We start from the raw sequence: 20,817 nt of genomic DNA on the forward strand, positions 1-20,817 counted from the left end.
ACGCAACTCCAGCCATCTGAGTGTCTCTGGAACACTGACAAACACGCAGAGGGAGTCTCAAGAAGAAGGACCCCATTATCTGCCCCCAGGGGATAAAAGCAGGCACGGGGCAAACATAAGATTGTGGTTACCGCGCTCAGGGAATGACACACAGACTCAAGGGGTTGTCAAGGTAACACACACGGTTATTCCTCGCCAGGGGCAACAGGAGTGCCCGTTATGGATCTCAGGGGAAAACACACAGAGGGGTTACCAAGGAGAAGAACCCCGCTATGGATCTCAGGGGAAAAGTGGGGTTGCCAAGGAGAAGAATCCCGTTTTGGATCTCAGGGGAGAGAACCAGCAGGCAGGGAGAGACGCAAGGCTCGTAGGGTCATTTGGGTCGTAGAGGTCACGCAGGGGTCGTAGAGGATGAGAAGACTTGCGGACGAGGCAGCGCTGACCATTCACATACCTTGAGCTGTGATAAGAAAGAGAACGAGGAGGACTGTGGCGAGGGGGCCTTGGGGGAGGGGCTCTCCGCGTGGGAGGCGGCCGGGGAGCTGAGCTTGGGGGGGAGGGGCGGAGATGTCTCCACCGCTTCCTTGGAGTGCGTCCTGCTGAAGTCCAGCTGGGAGACTGCGTGCTGGGCCAGGTGATGCTGTGCGTGTGGTTGCTGTGGCGACTGCTGGTATGGAGATGGTGTGTGGTGCTGATGCTGATGCTGATGCTGCTGATGTTGATGCTGCTGATGCTGATGCTGCTGCTGATGATGCTGCTGATGATGCTGATGTGGTTTTAAGTGATGCTGTGGCTGGGAACCACGGCGACTCCGCTCCTCCCAATCCGATTCGCTGGTCCTACGAGAATCCCCTCCTCCTCCTCCTCCTCCTCCTCCGAGCCGCCCGTAGACGGGTCCGTCTGATTTGGGCCGGGCTCCCTCGCGGTCTGGGGCGGGGCGCCACTTCTCCTGCTCCCGGTCCGAAGTGTCCTTCCGGGACGGCGGCAGCGACCTGGGTCGGCTCTGGTCCTGGCTCGGTGGAGTCGCCTCCCTCCCTCTCGTCGTGGGTGGCCTGGTGCTGGGCAACCCAGTCGTCCCAGGGTCGTTTGCGCTCCTTTTCGGAACCCTTGCCTTGGGTCTGGCTCGGTTTGGGGTTCTGGCCGCCGCTCTTGGGTGCGGAGCGGGCCGGTGGAGCCGGTGGTTCGGGCTTCTTGCCGCCCAGCAGGTGCATTTGGGCGGGGCTGAGCACGCGGCAGGTGATCTCGTCCAGGAAGTGGGAGAACTTGAGCTTCTCCTCCAGCAGGTGCATCCTCCCGTCGGCTGTCGGCGAGGACGACAGCCGGCTCAGCGGAGAGCTCTTGCCCTGGTTCAGCCCGCCCTGCTCGCGGTCCAGAGACGTGCTCTTGGGCTTGTGGCCGGCGGCAGGACCTCCCTCACGGCCCAGCAGTGCTGGCCCTAAGCGTCTCCCAGGGCTTGGCCTTGCGCCCAGGCGTTGGTGGGAGCAGACTTCGAGAGGCGCTGAGGCGGCTGCTTGAGGATGCCCTTGGGCCGAGGGGAGGGGGAGGGGGCGCAGGTGGGGGTCCCTGTGGCTGCGCTTGGCCGCACCACCACCTCCTCCGCGCCGGGGCAACGGGGCCAAGATCTCGGCCGTCTCCTTAAAAGGCGGCGGCTTCGAGGCCCTGCGCCCGGCGGGCGGCGACCCGTGGAGACACAACTGCGCCCGAGCTCTCTCGTGTGGCGGCTCATCCTCGGCCGACAGCGCCAGCAGGTCCTCGCTGCGGCTGAGGAAGCGGCTCAGGCCGGGCGATCCGCGCGGGCGAGGGGGCAGCCGGACGCCCACCGAGCCGTGGCTGAAGATGCGTGGCGGCGGCAGCACCGTCACGTCCAGGCTCGACAGGCTGGACACGTCCAGCTCGCTGTCCTCCGACGCCAGCGACCACGAGGACGAGAAGACGTTGGCGCCAGCGTCGAGGCTCGGGGGGTTGCTAACGGGGTAGGGGTTGGTGAAGCGCGTGCGCAGCAGAGAGGACGACGCGTGGTTGCGGAGACAGATTACCTGGGGGGGGTCGGGCTGGGCGCCACCGGTCAGCGGGGGTGGGGGTCCGGCGGAGAGGTCATCGCGGAACACGGGCGTGCTGTGGCGCGTCTCCCGGTGCTGGGGGGGAGCCTTGCGGTAGGGCTTCCTGGCGGGACCCGTGCTGGTCATCCTGCGGCACGCTGGTCGGGTCCTCTCGGTCCGTTAGTCCTGCACAGTAGAGAGAGCCGCCGTCAGAACACCACAGCACAGCGCGCGCACACACACACACACACACACACACACACACACACACACTACAGAGCCACCAACACCACTGGCCCCGAAACCTGGCCACACTACTGGGAGCAATCTTGCTTGCTCTCGCCCTCTCTCTCCCTCTCTGTCCCTCCCTTTCACACACACTCTCCCTCTCTCTCACACACACTCTTTCTCCCTCACTCTCTCTCTGTCCCTCCCTTTCACACACACTCTCCCTCTCTCTCACACACACTCTTTCTCTCTCACTCTCTCTTTGTCCCTCCCTTTCACACACACTCTTTCTCTCTCACTCTCTCTTTGTCCCTCCCTCCATCCCAGCAATGAAAAAGCAGTTTGAATCAATACGCAACGATGAGAACAGTGTCACAGGGTTGGCAGAGAGCCAAAAAAGAGAGGGAGGGAGGGAAGAGAAGAGAAAAACAGGAAAAGTGAGAAAAGAAGAACATGTGAGAGGAAAGAGGGAGGCGGAGGAGATAGAGAGGTGGGGGAGAGGGGGGAGAGGGAGGGAGGGCAGGGGAGAGAGGGAGGGGAGGGGAGGGAGAGGGAGGGAGAGGGAGAGAGGGAGGAGAGGGAGGGAGGGGAGGGAAGTAGAAAGGGGATAACAGAGATAGAGGATAAGAGAAACAGAATACTAGGGAGATAACAGAGATAGAGTGATAGAGAAACAGAGATAGAGTGATAGAGAAACAGCGATAGAGTGATAGAGAAACAGAGATAGAGTGATAGAGAAACAGAGATAGAGTGATAGAGAAACAGAGATAGAGTGATAGAGAAACAGAGTGATAGAGAGATGGAGGGGGGGGCTCTTCAAATCATCCATCAGTGGCTGTATGGTGGTACAGAGGATTTATAACAAATAAACCCTCACACACTCCACACCGGACACATCACCTGCGCATGCTTAGGACTAGGGGAGCCTTCTGTATGTGTATGTGTGTGTGTGTGTGTGTGTGTGTGTGGAAAGGGGGAAAATGCTTTCATTTGATCAGGTTCATTGATCACACGGATGGGAGTTTCCAGTGGACAGTGGACACACTCAATGGCAACACCCCCCAACACACACATCACTGGACCCACTCAATGGCAACACCCCCCACACACACACACACACACACACACACACATCACTGGACCCACTCAATGGCAACATCGAGGCCCATCGACCGCTACGGCTAAATTTAGCACGGGACAGGAAGGAGCGTGTGCACACACACACACACACACACACACACACACACCACTGAGAGAGTTAAATCAGTAACACACACACACACACACACCACTGAGAGAGTTAGATCAGTAACACACACACACACACACACACACACCACTGAGAGAGTTAAATCAGTAACACACACACACACCAGTGAGAAGGTGAAAGTGAGAAGATTAACAAAAACACACTATAGCCTGAGGGTTAGGCATCATAAAACACACATTTATTTTAAAATGCATAATGTCCTTTTCTTTTTTGAAATGGCAATGGACAAAGGAACACACAACTACACACAGAGCAACCCAGCCAATGGACAACACACACACGCACACGACTACACACACACAAGCACACGACTACACACACAGAGCAACCCAGCCATCGGACAATAACACAAGACAGGGGGTATAAGGGATGGGACTCATGTGATGCAGAACACTGCCAGCTGAAAATCAATGACTTTCCTTAGGCCATCTACAGAAATAGCACACACACACACACACACAAAATCATGCATGTATGTATCCGTGCACATTTACACACGCACACATAGTCGTGTACACGTGCACACATACTCTTTCACACTCACGCACGCACGCACGCACACAGCCCTGTTCAAATGTGTATGCTGTTGATAAGTTAACAAATCCCCCCTCACAATTAGGCGCCTGAACTTCTCTCAACTAATAAATGCAATGAGTTTCATCTTTTTTTAAAGGTAAAATTGACAAAATCAGACTCAACTTATCTGCTCAATTACAAATTCAACAACCTGAACTTCCAGCAACAAACAGAGGGAAACTAAACTTGATGTTAGAGTTCAGCTTGATAGACTACTGAAACACTTGAAAAACGGTACAGAATCTCAGCTCTTCCATTATGTGTCTTGGACCCTCCTGCCAATTTCTTCAAAAACTGTTTTCACCTTATAGCGGATGTCCTTCAAATTGACCTTAAGCCCTTCAGTGTTGACTTCAAATGATGCTATTAAGACCAGATAAGAGCGAACTTTTCGCCATGTCAAAAAAGGCAGATGCAGGCTCAAGGGGAAACAAGAATAGAAGCATATTACATGCAGATCAGAACTTTATAGCAGAATTTACTAGTCAGATCAGAACTTTCAGATTAGAGGCATATTACGGATTAGGGCCAGATTAGAGGTGATTAGGGCCAGAGTAGAGGCATATTACTGATTAGAGTCAGATTAGAGGTGATTAGGGCCAGATTAGAGGTGATTAGGGCCAGATTAGGGACAGATTAGAGGTGATTAGGGCCAGATTAGAGGCATATTACTGATTAGAGTCAGATTAGAGGTGATTAGGGCCAGATTAGAGGCATATTACTGATTAGGGCCAGATTAGATTTATCTTTTTTTTTTATAGTCTATTGTTTGTAAACTGACCACCTCTGGACAAAGTCTACACATACACACACACACACAGATACACACACTGTGCCTTTTTGCAGCCTTCCTGTCAGTGACTGTCAGCTCTGACTAGTCAATGATTCAGAGTGTAAGTTAAATATTCAGGAGGAGAGGAAGGAAGAAACCACACACACACACATACACACACACACGTCTAGGGTGGCCTGAGAGCTTCCTGTGTGTGTGTGTGTGTCAACAATGTGTATGTGAAGGGAAATTAATATATTAGAAGTGTGTATGTGTGTATAACCTTGTTGCCAGTGTGTGCATATGTACGTGTGTATAGTGCGTGTGTGCGTGCGTGCGTCGCGTCGCGTGTCGCGTCGTGGCGTCTTGTCGCGTCTTGTCTCGCGTCGCGTGTAATTGCGTCGCGTCGCGTGTGTGCGTGCGTGTGTGTGTGTGCGTGGCGTGTAATGTCGCGTCGCGTCGCGCGTGTGTCGATGCTTGCGGCGTGTGTGTGTGTGTGTGTGCGTGCGTGTGTGGCGTGTGGTAATGCGCGTCGTCGCGTCGCGGCGTGTGTGTCGCGTCGCGTGTGTGTGCTAGACCTCTCTGGGGGATGGCTGCGAGTGTATGTAGACACTCTCACAAGGGGATGGCTGCAGTGTGTGTGTAGACCTCTCTGGGGATGGCTGCAGTCCCGAATTTTTTCTTATCAGCAGAGAGAATACAGCTGAGCGAGGTATTGGAGTTTTTTACCACCCGTCAATCAAAAGTCTGGAGCCAGCACCACTAGTCATGCAGGTTCTGCAAGACAGAGAGTGTGTGTGTGTAAGTGTGTGTGTGTGTTTCAGGCGTGTAAAAGTGTGTGTGTGTGTGTGTGTGTGTGTGTAGGTTTCTGTCAGCAATATGTATGTGCATGCTTGCACTTAAGGGCTGTGAGTTTTGAAAGTTTAGAAATTGGATGATGTTTCCAAAATCAATGAGTAATTGTGCTAAATAATCTCATTGTTCATTGAAATAAGAGTGAACGTGCACCTTTGTGTGTGTGTGTGTGTGTGTGTGGTGTGTGTGTGTGTGTGTGTGTGTGTGTGCGTGCGTGCGTGCTTGTGCGTGCATGTGTGCTGTGCATGTGCCAGGAGCGGCGCGGCGCTATATGCGCGCAGCCAGCGTGGTGAGTGAGTGTGAGTGTGAGTGTGAGTGCGGAGTGTACGGTGTGTGGAGTGTGTGCATGCAATGTGTGTGTGCTCAGGCGCGTACGCGCAGGCATGTGTGTGTGTTTCAGCGCATGCATGCGTACGTACGCGGTGTGTGCGTGTGTATGCATGCATGCGTGTGAGTGTGTGCATGCATGTGTGTGAGTGTGTGCATGCATGTGTGTGAGTGTGAGTGTGAGTGTGTGTGTGTATGTATGTGTGTGTAAATATCGCATTGGGTAGCCGCGGTTTCGACTCCAGATCCGGAGGGTTGCCGGTTCAAACCTCACCAGTAGTGAGCCGCGGCTGAAGTGCCGCCAGGCCTGAACAAACCCCTCACTGCTCTGACGCGCTGTTGTAACAGGCAGCTCACTGCGCTGGGATGGTGATGTGTGCTTCACCTCACTGTGTGTTCACTGTGTGCTCGGTGTGTTTCACTAATTCACGGATTGGGATAAATGCAGAGACCAAATTTCCCTCAAAAGAGTATTTATACTTCTATACACACACACACACACACACACACACACACACACAGACACACACTAGGCCTGTAACGATAACAGATTTTGCTTGACGATTATTATTGCGATAAACGATAATATTGACATTTTGAGAACATTTTCAACTAATATAATGATAATGGAATAATAATGCAAATGCACCCTTTCTCAAAGATCAATAAACTTTACTTTCTTAAGAAGATTTGACACAGGAGCTGCAAGACAACCAAAAACACTAGGCCTAAATAAAATGGAATGAATTAACATAAGTTAATTAACATAAAATGATATTAACATAAGAATAGCCTAATTTAGTCTGGCTCAGTTTACACCATTTTGCACTTCCCTGCTTATATTTTGTTTGTCGACTAAATGCCCCAGTGATTGTGACTGTTGGGCTGACGGCTCATCTGTCGTAGCTTTTTTTCCCAGCTGGGAAAACTGCACCGGCTGATTAAGTTTCAAGTGCTGTTGCATGTTGGTTGTATTGCTGTTTTTTGATGATACCGTTTTACCACAAATGCGACATACCGGCTCGCACAGTGGTTCACCACGATCATTAGGTTTGAATCCAAAATGGTCCCACACTGCAGCTTTCGTGTTCGGCTTTGAAACCAATTCCATTTCTGTTCTCACCACTTACTTCTACGCGGGTGTTTGAGATCTGGCGCGATCATAAGTAGCTCATCTGCTCGCCGCCACGCTTAAGGAAACGAGAGGAGTCAGTAGAGTCTATTTGGTAGAGAGAGAGAGAGAGAGAGAGAGAGAGAGAGATGAGGAAAACAAAAAAGCATGCAAATAGAAATTATTGTGGCCGGAAAAGTTATTGAGCTCATTAAAAGTTATTGTGTGATTAATTGATTTATTGACTATTGATACAGGCCTAACACACACACACACACACACACACACACACACACACACACACACACACACACACACACACACACACACACACAAAAACACACACACACACCTGCTCCAATTCCTCCCCTACTCCTCCTCTCTCTCTCACTCCCGATCACAACTAAAACTCCCTCCACTCCCAGACACACACATCAATCATCCAAATCAACCAGACTGCACTTGTGTGTGTGTGTGTGTGTGTGTCTCCTGCTACCACCCTCTGACATCAACACAGAGAGGTGTGTGTTTTTTCAAACTAATCGGTAGCGTTTGGTGAACGTCTGCAACCTCACACTGAACTCTGAAAGCTTTGGGGAGAGAGAGAGAGAGAGAGAGAGAGAAGAGGGGGAGGGAGGGAGAGAGAGAGGGAGAGGGTGCGTGTGTGTCTGGAAGGTTTTATTTAACCCAGCGAAGATGACCTACATAACCCTCGACTTTAAACTCACGGGAGAGAGGGAAGAAGGAGAGAGAGAGAAGAGGGGGGGGAGCGAGAGAGAGAGTAGGTGTGAAGAGAGAGAGAGCGAGAGAGAGAGTAGGGGTGAAAAAAGAGAGAGAGAGCGAGAGAGAGAGGGGTGAAAAGAGAGAGAGAGAGAGCGAGAGAGAGAGAGAGTAGGGGTGAAAAGAGAGAGAGAGAGAGAGTAGGGGTGAAAAGAGAGAGAGAGAGCGAGAGAGAGAGAGAAGGGGTGAAAAGGGAGAGAGAGAGACAGAGCTTAGAGAGGTGAAAAGAGAGAGCGAGAGAGAGAGAGTAGGGGTGAAAAGGCCACTGCTAATAACGGAGTGGGCTAAACGTAACCAGAAACTTGACTCAGACAGAACTCTTCACACTCCAATGATGTCATCCGTCCTGGCAAGACAGGCAGCTGAGGGCGGGCCTGTGTGTGTGTGTGTGTGTGTGTGTGTGTGGCAAGACAGGTAGCTGAGGGCGGTGTTATTATTTATGTTTTGGGTACTTATGAACATGTGAAAGTGTGTATGACCTTGGTGAGTGTGTGTGAGTGTGTGTGTGTGTGTGTGTGTGTGTGTGTGTGTGTGTGTGTGTGTGTGTGTGTAGTATGTTCATGTGTGTATGCAGCATGTATGTGAGCGAGTGAGTGAGTGTGAGTGTGTGTGTGTGTAGTATGTTCATGTGAGTGAGTGTGTATGCAGCATGTATGTGAGTGAGTGTGTATGCAGCATGTATGTGAGTGAGTGTGTATGCAGCATGTATGTGAGGAGTGAGTGAGTGAGTGAGTGAGTGAGTGAGTGAGTGAGTGTGTGTGTGTGTGTGTGTGTGTGTGCAGACCTCTCTGCAGGCATGGCTCATTTCCATCACAGAGAGAGAAACAGCAGAGCGGTGTGAGTTTTGCACACACCTGTCAATCAGTGTGGACCTCTGAAGTGTGTGTGTGTGCATCAGTGTGAATGCATGCATGGTGAGTAGGCACTCAGTGTAGTTAAATGTACCAGCGTCCACGTCAGCCCATCTCTGAAGTGTGTGTGTGTGTGTGTGTGTGTGTGTGTGTGTGTGTTTGTGTGTGTGTGCTAAATGTACCAGCGTCCACGTCAGCCCAGCTCAGGCTATTTTTACACCTCTCTGAATAGGACATTAGACACTCGCAGCTTTTCAGCAGGTGTGTGTGTGTGTGTGTGCTTCAGCAGTGTGTGTGTGTGTGTGTGCGTGTGTGCTTCAGCAGGTGTGTGTGTGTGTGTGCTTCAGCAGGTGTGTGTGTGTGTGCTTCAGCAGGTGTGTGTGTGTGTGTGTGTGTGTGAAATGTACGATCCCTCAGTCCAGTGAATGAAATCCAGATGAAGAGTATCTCAGAGTGTGGACTGTCCATTTGGGAGTCTCTCTCAATCAGTGTGTGTGTGTGTGTCGTCGCGATGGATGCGTCTCGTCGTGTGTCGTGTATGTGGGGGGGTGGCTGTGTGTGTATATGTGTGTGTGTGTGTATATGTGTGTGTGTGTGTGTGTGTGTGTGTATGTGTGTGTGTGTGTATATGTGTGTGTGTGTGTGTGTGTGTATATATGTGTGTGTGTGTGTACATGCGAGTGAGTGAAAGAAAAAGAGAGCAGGAGAAACTGTTTGGCGGGAAAACGAGAGACAGAGAGAGAGAGAGAGAGAGAGAGAGAGACAGACAGATAGAGAGAGGGAGAGAGAGAGAGAGAGGGAGAGAGAGAGAGAGAGTGAGACACACAGAGAAAGAGTGATGTTTTCACACGTGTGTGAGGTGGTGTGGAGTTGAGCATCATTAGGCAGCTCCATCGTGTTTCGATGTGAAACTAGCCGAGCTAATTAAATAGCCAAGACAACAGGGCTGCGCTGCTAAGAGTGAAACTATAAGCACTATTTTTGCTAAAACTATCAGTGGTATCTTTGCTAAAACCATCAGCGATATCTTTGCTAAAACCATCAGCGTTATCTTTGCTAAAAGTTTGCTAGCTTCCTTTATACCATCAGCATTATCTTTGCTAAAAGTTCACTAGCTTCCTTTAAACTATCAGCGTTATCTTTGCTAAAACCATCAGCGTTATCTTTGCTAAAACCATCAGCGTTATCTTTGCTAAAAGTTTGCTAGCTTCCTTTATACCATCAGCATTATCTTTGCTAAAAGTTCACTAGCTTCCTTTAAACCATCAGCGTTATCTTTGCTAAAACCATCAGCGTTATCTTTGCTAAAGGTTCGCTAGCTTCCTTTAAACCATCAGCATTATCTTTGCTAAAAGTTTGCTAGCTTCCTTTAAAGAAGCCCTATGCAGGTCTGGTTATTCCTTCGTTGTTTCTGGGTTTTCAGCTGATTTAGGTTTCGATTTTTCATGGCATATTAGTCCCCTGCAGCTCGGTAGCAAGTGACTGTTGCTTAAACCACCAATAGCTAGCGGCTAGCCATCAATAAACCAAGCTAAAACACATACAGGGCTCACAATAAAACGGTCGAGCAAACACATTGTTCAAGAGACTATCAAACCACATTACAAAACGAAGTTCACCCAAGGGTAGGCTACTTACAATTTCAACAGCAACAAAGCCAAGTCGGAGTCCGTTTTGCAGTCTTCTTAGAAACTACAATCTGACTACATTTTCGAGACGTGATTGGATACTTCCGCTGAGTCACATCCAGATTTGTTCGGGACGGGACCAGAAATTTGCATATCCGCTTTTTCCCGCTGGAGAAGCACTAGGGGAGACGGCACCCACCAAAATCGACCCAAAAAGTGTTGTAGAACCATCAGAACGACTCTCAACCTGCATAATTAAGGTCATTTTTGCTAAAATTGTTGCATAGGGCTTCTTTAAGTGTAACCGACTAACTGGGTAGTTAGAGCAGCCCGGGTCAACGCATGCGCGCGCACACACACACACACACACACACACACACAGCAGGCCAGGTCAACGCAATGCGTGAGCGCGCGCACACACACGCACGCACACACACACACACACACACACACACACACAGCAGGTCGGGTCATCGCAGAGGAAACAAGTAGACACAGAGAGCCACACTAGAGATCACTCTCTACTCACTCACAACAGCCTCTTCATTCAATCTCAGCTGAGTGTTTCTGCACACACACAATGACCCCCTCACACACACACTGAGGAACTAATGACCCCCTCACACACACACTGAGGCACTGTATCTGCATCTCTGCACTGATCAATGGCCCTCACACGCAGAGGCTGTGTGTGTGAGTGTTTCAGCACGGCAACGACAGCTACACAATGACTGTCCGCTCACTGTTCTGTATATTCATGACCACTCTGGGGCATTAGCATGTTACGCTAGGCTAACTCCTCTCTACCTGTTCTGTATATTCATGACCACTCTGGGGAATTAGCATGTTATGCTAGTTCTGTGTATTCATGACCACTCTGGGGAATTAGCATGTTATGCTAGTTCTGTGTATTCATGACCACTCTGGGGAATTAGCATGTTATGCTAGTTCTGTGTATTCATGACCACTCTGGGGAATTAGCATGTTATGCTAGTTCTGTGTATTCATGACCACTCTGGGGAATTAGCATGTTATGCTAGTTCTGTGTATTCATGACTACTCTGGGGCATTAGCATGTTATGCTAGGCTAACTCCTCTCTACCTGTAAGCAAAGTCCTTTAGGCAAGTCCCACCATTTGGTAACCATGTTGGTAACGCATCGGGCATGGATTGTCCTTTTCAAGTGGACGGGAAGGCATTCAGGTGCAGGATATGTGTAGACAACTGCCATAATGGCGTTACGAACTAACCCCATACATTTCTATGGAGGATTCTTTGAGTGCCGTCTCCTCATTAGAAAGTCTCTGCTGCTAGGCTGCTATGCTCGGCTAGGCTAACTCCTCCTTCCCTCTTAGGAGCTGCTAAGCTAGGTTAGGCTAAATCCTCTCTTCCTGTTAGGAGCTGCACGGCCCTCTGGGTAATAATCTGACACGTAGCATCAGAGACAGAAAGCGAAGTGGTTGTCAAAGCCGCAGGGATTCATTAGCAGTTTCAGAGAAGCTGCTGATCTAGTCTGTTGACAAACACGGGATTTGATGACGTTCACCTGGAAGACCAAATTTAAAGAAGAGCATCACAACTATACCGTGACACACACAAACACACTTGCTTTGAGACACCTGCCACTCGCCAATTAGAGGATATTTCTGGCCTTGGAACAGGCACACTCGCTCACACACACACACACACACACACACACACACACAGAGTGAGACCAGATAGACCAGTGGTCTCCAACACGGTGCCCGGACGGGATCTGCCATGCGAGGCTCCCCAGCGCACTTTCTAAAAATAGCCAACAGGTCGCCTGCAGATCACGCCAAAAAACACTCCATTGTGAAGTTTTCAATAGATATTTAAGTCTAGACCAGAACTATTTTAAGAATGTATGTAGCCATACATCTGTAACATTAAATTGATATTGGTGATACCTTACAAATTGTAGCTGGCGTTACATTTTAGCCTTTGGCTCCAAATCCGTTTCCCATTCAATCTTTAAACAACAACGAAGCGAGCGCATACACGCTGCTCGCATGCATAGACAGTAAAGGGGAAAAAAATTGCTTGTCTGGTGTAGCCAATGGAAACATATCTTTGCAAAAGTTCTGTGGCCATTCCATGTTTGTCAAATACGGTTCTTGCATGATTGTTCAAGGACTGAAAAACAATTGCTTTAGCTCACAGGCCTTTTTTCTCCTCCGTAGGCTACTGTCAGATAATAGCGCTGAAAATGTTATAGCATGCATGACTGAGCAGGACTGTGCATTACCCTTTTTGTCAGATCATGGATCATTTCAGGTGTGCAATAACTTTAAAAAGGAGTTTTCATATGTTAGGGTGGTGTGGGCGATTACTATTGAAATGTTAAAACCGAATTGTCCACTGAAATCAGAACTTAAACAACCCCTGAATTCATAATGGTGGGTGAGTATAAATTGGGTACAAATTGTAACCCAAATTATTAATTGCACAAAAAAGATAGTTTTTAAAAAATAAAAAATAAAAAAAAATATTAGATTCCCCATGCAAACTTTGAAATGAACAAACTGAACAAAAATGTTGGTAGTGTTGCATAGGTTATTGATATTTGAAAATACAGTTGCTTAATATATAAAGACGATAGGCCTGCACAATATTGATAATTTAAAAGTAAAAAATCACATAGGCCTATTATTTAGGAGGACTACCCCAAGAAAAAAGGGGTGAGGGTATGTTTGTTTAAAATGAGTAGCCCTCCATATGATTTTGGGTCTTCAGGTAGCCCTCATTCCCAAAAAGGTTGGAGACCCCTGAGATAGACACTCTTAAGACTGTGGTTTAATTGGCTGTTTACATGGAAATAATGATCCTACCCAAATACCAAGCTGTTCTGCAGACGGCGTCTTCATCCACAAGACTTCACTCCCAAGGCATTCTGCAACACACACACACACGCACACACAGATGTAACGTAAGCCCTCTATGATACACCATCACATGATCACATGACCTCTGCTCAAATGGACATATTTAAAACTACCCATTAAAAGACATTTATAAATCATCTCCCTGCTACTTTTCTGCATCGCCATTTAAAGGGACACCAGGCAACGTTTTCGTGTTAATTACTCATCTTCGTAAGTCGGTATATGGTTAAATGACTCATTACAGGGCGAATGAAGACTCTCTCGCCCGCCCCTACTGCCTGTAGAAGAATATCCCGCTACAAGTTCAGTGTATCGCACTCACGACCGAAGCAGGATCAGTTTACATCCTGCATCCACAGCAGAGGCAGGCTAATCTAAACGCTAGCGACATTGTTGCAACGTGTGTATAATGGCAGAGCCAGCTTAAGAAGCAGCTTAAAACCCTTGGACGGAAGACTAAAGAAAAAGGAAATGAGCTTCAGACCGAGCGAGGGGAGTTTCAGAGAGAAAAGCATCAGGCTTGCCTGGTGTCCCTTTAACACTCAGAGCCCCACACACACACACACACAGACACACAGCCTCTTCCCAGGGAGGTTCAGATTCAGCAGCTTTAGAAGCCATTTCTGTGAATTCCTTGATGGCTTATTCTGGCTTATTCTGCCAAGCTATTTATTACACTATAAAAACTGCTCTGGTTATCAGAATGTATTTAGTACCGCGGTTCCTGCAGCAAGAGGTGTGTGTGGAGGCTATTTCTGGGCTGAAACTCAAGTCCAGTTAGCGGACAGGTAGAGGTATCCCAGAGAGGCTTAGAGCTGAAGGTCACATGCAAGCTGCTCAGAGAAAACTGGACTTCATGGGGAAACTGTAAGGCCAGATGTAAGGTGAGAAGAGCAAGTCAGAGAGGCTTGACATAGCCGCTATCATCACACACTTTTCCTTTTACACGCACACACGTGGACAATTCCACCAGGACATGACGGGCCCCTGTGGCTGCAAAGTCCCACTAGGACACTAGCCAATAAAATAACAAAACACAAATAAACAAAAAAAACAATAAATAAGGCTTCACTTAGACAGACGACAAACATAAACATAAATATCCATTTTCTATAATTATCTGAATACTATTCTATTATATACTACTAATAATATACTATTCTATTATATACTAATAATAATGTCTAAACATGTCTAAAGCCCTGCTAACCCTACAGGACTGGGAACATGTCTAAAGCCCTGCTACAGGACTGGGAACATGTCTAAAGCCCTGCTAACCCTACATGTGTGTGTCATGGTGAATGTGTGTGTGTGTGTGTCATGGTGAATGTGTGTGTGTGTGTGTGTGTGTGTGTGTGTGAGATGGTGAATGTGTGTGTGTGTGTGTGTGTGTGTGTCATGGTGAGTGTGTGTGTGCCATGGTGAATGTGTGTGTGTGTGTGTGTGTGTGTCATGGTGAATGTGTGTGTGTGGGTGTGTGTGTGTCATGATGTATGTGTGTGTGTGTGTGAGATGGTGAATGTGTGTGTGTGTGTGTGTGTGTGTGTGTCATGGTGAATGTGTGTGTGTGTGCGTGTAAGTCCATACTGTGAAGAGTAAATATGAGCACGGAAGAGAGCAGAACACAAAGCACACACTCACGGTTGCCACGGTGAAACGGACTTCTCACACACCCATCATTCAGCCAACACACATTCACACACCCATCATTCAGCCAACACACACTCACACACCCATCATTCAGCCAACACACATGTACATTACATTTAGCAGACACTTCTTGACCAAAGTGAATTACATATGTCAGCTATATTACAAGGGATCACATTGTCCCCGGAGCAACTTGGGGTTAAGTGCCTTGCTCAAGGGCACAGTGGTGGAAGCCGGGATTTGAACCGACAACTTTCAGGCTACTGTACGCTAGCCCAGCTCCTTAACCACTACACTACCACCACCCTACAGGCTACTGTACGCTAGCCCAGCTCCTTAACCACTACACTACCACCGCCCCATAACATTGAGAAACACACATTCATTCAGATATTGTACACATCCACGCAACACTACTATTCAATTAAGTCATTGCCCGGCAAGAAGTCCACAATCAATTCAATTGTCTTGCCACGATCTGTGGAGCTTACAGACAACACACACTCACACACCCATCATTCTGCACACACTCACACACCCATCATTCTGAGACAGAAAGAAAACCGCTCCACAACAAAAAAGGCAGAAAACAGTTATTTACTGAAGAGCCTTGACTACAGCAAGAGAATGTCAAGGGTGTCAAGCATAAACAGTGCCATCTTTACTCTTACTATCAGAGTGTGTGTGTGTGTGTGTAGGTGTGTGTAGTGTGTCTGCAGTGTAGTGTGTATGTGTGTGTAGTGTGTGTGCAGTATAGTGGGTAGGTGTGTGTGTGTGTGTGTGTATATGTGTGTGTGTGTAGTGTGTGTCCAGTGTAGTGTGTAGGGGTGTGTGTGTGTGTGTGTGTGCGCAAGTCATGCTAGAAATGACCAGTCAGGTGAGATACACCTGGAGCAGGAGAGACAGAGTGCAGGCGGTCATGGTGAATGTGTGTGTGTGTGTGTGTGTGTGCCATGGTGAATGTGTGTGTGTGTGTGTGTGTGTGTGTGTGTGTGTGTGTGTGTCATGGTGAATGTGTGTGTGTGTGTATATGTGTGTGTGTGTGTCATGGTGAATGTGTGTGTGTGTGTGTGTCATGGTGAATGTGTGTGTGAGTGTGTGTGTGTGTGTCATGGTGAATGTGTGTGTGTGTCATGGTGAGTGTGTGTGTGTGTGTGTGTGTGTGTGTGTGTGCCATGGTGAATGTGTGCGGGTGTATGTGTGTGTCATAGTGAATGTGTGTGTTTGTGTGTCATGGTGAATGTGTGTGTGTGTGTGTTTGTGTGTCATGGTGAATGTGTGTGTGTGTGTGTGTGTGTGTGTCATGGTGTGTGTGTGATGGTGAATGTGTGTGTGTGTGTGTGTGTGGTGTATGTGTGTGTGTGTGTGTGTGTGTATGTGTGTGTACCTGTGTGTGGGAATGTGTGTGTGTGTGTGTGTGTGTAGTGTGTGTCCAGTGTAGTGTGTAGGGGTGTGTGTGTGCAGTGTAGAGTGTAGGTGTGTGTGTGTGTGTGTGTGTGTGTGTGTGTGTGTGTGTGTGTGTGTCCAGTGTAGTGTGTAGGGGTGTGTGTGTGTGTGTGTGTGCAGTGTAGTGTGTAGGTGTGTATGTGTGTGTGTAGTGTGTGTGCAGTGTAGTGGGTGTGTGTGTGTGTTTGTGTGTGTGCAGTGTAGTGGGTGTGTGTGTATGTGTATATGTGTGTGTGTAGTGTGTGTCCAGTGTAGTGTGTAGGGGTGTGTGTGTGTGTGTGTGTGTGTGTGTGTAGGTGTGTAGGTATGTGTGTGTGTGCAGTGTAGTGGGTAGGTGTGTGTGTGTGTGTAGTGTGTGTGTGCAGTGTAGTGGGTAGGTGTGTGTGTGTGTGTGTGTGTGTGTGTGATGTGTGTGTGTAGTGTGTGTGTGTGTGTGTGTGTGTGTGTAGTGTGTGTGTGTGTGTGTGTGTGTGTGTGTGTGTGTGTGTGTGTGTGTGTGTGTGTGTGTGTGTGTGTGTATGTGTGTAGTAGTGTGTGTGTGTGTGTGTAGTGGGTAGGTGGTGTGTGTGTGTAGTGTGTGCAGTGTAGTGGGTAGGTGTGTGTGTGTGTAGTGTAGTGGGTAGGTGTGTGTGTTGTGTGTGTGTGTGCAGTGTAGTGGGTAGGGTGTGTGTGTGTAGTGTAGTGGGTAGGTGTGTGTGTGTGTGCAGTGTAGTGGGTAGGTGTATGTGTGTGTGTGAGTGTAGTGGGTAGGTGTGTGTGTGTGTAGTGTAGTGGGTAGGTGTGTGTGTGTGTGTGTGTGTGTGTGTGCAGTGTAGTGGGTAGGTGTGTGTGTGTGTGTGTGTGTGTAGTGTGTGTGTGTGTGTGTGTGTGTGTGCAGTGTAGTGGGTAGGTGTGTGTGTGTGTGTGTGTGTGTGTGTGCGTGCAGTGTAGTGTTAATTTTAGTCAGAGGCAGTGAGAAATATATTCGTCAACAACCTTTTTTTCACTGACTAAGGCAGAGACTGATGTGAGCATAAGTATGTCCTGAAACACTGACTAAGACTATCTTAAGATGCATTATTGTTGACGAAAAAACTGAGACTAAAATGTTTTGCATAAAATAAAACTAAGATAAAAACTCTCTTCATTTTAGTTTACAAAATGAGAGAGTGAAATATCTGGCACAATTGCGTTTTCAAAATATTCGAATGAGTTTATAGCACTGTGGCGAGAGTCCTGCATTGCTGTTGCTGCAACCCTGTGAAAGCAACTTTTGAAACTATGGAACAAGAACACCAGAGATTTCTGCCAGAGTTAGCAAGCTAACTACCTAAGCTTTATGCCACAATGCTACATTGAAGCTTCTCTCATACAAATTAACATCCCCAGAATGTCCATCACGAAAATGTTCAGCATGTAATGTCAGCTATTTAACTGGATTACACTGATGATGCAAAGTTGCTAGCAAGTAAGCTAATATGGAAAGTTTGCTAGCAAGTTAGCTATGGCTAGATAGAGAGTTTGTTTGGGGGAATGTGTGTTGCGTTTGAGCATGTCATGCATCTAGTGGTAGTGGAAACATTAAAACTCTGGTCTCTGACAGTGTTCTCAATCATTTTTTTAGGCGAAGGACCACTTAACTAACCTAGCTAACAAAAAAAAGATACCAACTTCAACAGCAGTATATTAGTCTACATAATTGCTTATTGTCTTTGCACTTTGCTTATTGTGTCAGAGGATTCATACTGTATGATTTAAACTGGCACTTACATAGACAGTGTTGCAGAACTGTTTGGATTTACATACAAGTTGGACTAATGCAAACAACTCATCTATATTATATTTTACCCGTCTGCTTTCCTTGGATACGATGAGATAGCTTGGACCACACATTGAAAACACTAGTCTGAATATCATGACAGTGGTCCAGTCAAGTCTATGATCAAATCCCAGGCGAGCTTGACTGTAGCTTGACTCCTACCTGTGCATGTAAACGTGCTGACTGACAAAAATCAGAATGAGTAATTATAACAGGCCAGGTAGCCCTGTTGACACACAATAAATGTTTGGAAAATTGAGATGTATGAAACACTATTTTACTCAAATGGTAATCAGAAATATTTTGTTATAAAAAAAAAGAAGACCAAAATGTTTTGACTAAAACTGACTAAGACTAAGATACCTTTAGTTTTCTTTTGACTAAAACTAGACTAAAATGATGAGACTTTTAGTGGTAAAAACTTGAATCAACAAAAAAATGATATTTGAATGACTAAATATGACAAAGACTAAAAAGTACATTTTTGTCACAAGACTAAGACTAAATTAAAAAATAGGTGACAAACTAAAATAGTGGGTAGGTGTGTGTGGTGTGTGTGTGTGTGTGTGTGTGTGTGTGTGTGTGTGTGTGTGTGCAGTGTAGTGGGTAGGTGTGTGTGTGTGTAGTGTAGTGTGTGTGTGTGTATGTGTGTGTGTGTGTGTGTGCAGTGTAGTGTGTAGGTAATATGTATTTCTGCTATTTGGGCTGCTGATCTGTAATCTCCCCTTAAGAGCAAGACACTGCAACTACACCAGACAAAAAATGGGCGTGTCTTAATGACACACCTGGTCAGGTGGGTGTGTCTTAATGACAAATCTGGTGAATAATTTAACGAGCGGAGCAGTTTGAGCTCAGACGGGTCAGGTGACCAGGACTCTCATGCTCCCACACACACACACACAGCCAGGTCACTGTCTCTCTCTCACACACACACACACACACACAGTGGCAGGTCACGGTCTCTCACACACACAGCCAGGTCACGGTCTCTCACACACACACACACAGCCAGGTCACTGTCTCTCTCACACACACACACACACCACACACACACACACACAGCACACACACACACAGCCAGGTCACTGTCTCTCTCTCTCACACACACAGCTAGGTCACGGTCTCTCACTCTCACACACTCACACAGAGAGAGAGAGCCAGGTCACTGTCTCTCACACACACAGCCAAGTCACTGTCTCTCAGACACACACACACACACAAATACCCATACAGTGCACACAGTGGTAGGTCATTTACGGAAAGGTAGCATCTAAACAAATTGAAATTCTGTTTCTAAGGGTTTTTAGAATAACTGGCGTTGGAGTGTGAGCTTGTTTGGGTTTTTGAACTGCTCTACTGAAAGCACAGTGGACACCATATAATCACACACAGACACACACACAGTGCCCTGACTCACAGCCTCCTGCAAGAATCAAACGTGACCCATAACATACCAGAATAAATAAAAATAACACGACAGATTCAAACACAACATGATACACAAAACCACACTACAACAACGGATTCAAAACACATCAGACACAATGTACATTCAAATACAGCACAGTACACAAACAAAAACACAGTACACAAACAAAAACACAGTACACAAACAAAAACACAGTACAATGCAACAAAGACAAACACCACAGGTGACATTCTCAACAAACTAAAACCCCACATGACAAATTAACATGACAACATTAAACTGCATGAAAGAGGGGTTATTAACAACAGCTCTAGAAAGCCACAAAAAGAAAGACAGCTTGTGAAAACATGTTTGATAGCGATGCGTGTGAGAGAATGTAGAATTAAGTTTAAGACAAAGACAAAGACAGAGGAAGGACTCTTGGAATCATCACACACACACACACACAAACACAAAGCAGACTGAAAGATTGCGGAGAGTTCCAGACGCACATGCACGCACGCTCACCTTGGCTGCTGAGGCTGTGAGGTTCAGAGGCATGGGCACCACTGAGTCTCTCCAGTCGCCACGGAAACCCAATCCTGCTGACGTCCCTGTGCACACTCTTCCTCTCGTCCTCCTCCACTCAAGGCAGGCGAGACACACGACGCCAGAGAGCTGTAACACAAGCAGGCAGACGGAAAACACACACACACACACACACACACAGATGTCGTGTTAGTGACCTCAGCTGTCAGCTACACACCCGATGATCAGCAAAGCATAGTCATCACCAGATCCATGGGTAAACCCCACAGCAGAAGTCTCCAACAGGTAGATCACGAGATACCTGTAGCGCCAAACCTGTTTCTGAGGAGCTACACAGCTCTACAGCGTTCCCATCACTAGGCTCCAATCACTAGGCTACAGTGTTCCCATCACTAGGCTACAGTGTTCCCATCACTAGGCTCCAATCACTAGGCTACGGCGTTCCCATCACTAGGCTCCAATCACTAGGCTACAGCGTTCCCATCACTAGGCTACAGTGTTCCCATCACTAGGCTACAGTGTTCCAATCACTAGGCTCCAATCACTAGGCTACGGCGTTCCCATCACTAGGCTCCAATCACTAGGCTACGGCGTTCCCATCACTAGGCTCCCATCACTAGGCT

At 47.6% G+C, this 20,817-nt stretch overlaps 1 protein-coding gene across 1 annotated transcript in view; it reads right to left on the reverse strand.

Moving 5' to 3' along the window:
- tjap1 (tight junction associated protein 1 (peripheral)) overlaps positions 1 to 20,817 on the reverse strand; it is a 104,762-nt gene that overhangs the window by 55,215 nt on the left and 28,730 nt on the right. The window contains 3 exon segments of the mRNA XM_048269685.1: positions 2,037 to 2,225; positions 13,290 to 13,351; positions 20,174 to 20,323. Of these exon segments, the coding sequence (XP_048125642.1) occupies positions 2,037 to 2,186 (150 nt within the window). The 5' untranslated portion in view covers positions 2,187 to 2,225; positions 13,290 to 13,351; positions 20,174 to 20,323.

Source organism: Alosa alosa, chromosome 18 (assembly GCF_017589495.1).
Source record: "Alosa alosa isolate M-15738 ecotype Scorff River chromosome 18, AALO_Geno_1.1, whole genome shotgun sequence".
Taxonomy (NCBI): domain Eukaryota; kingdom Metazoa; phylum Chordata; class Actinopteri; order Clupeiformes; family Clupeidae; genus Alosa; species Alosa alosa.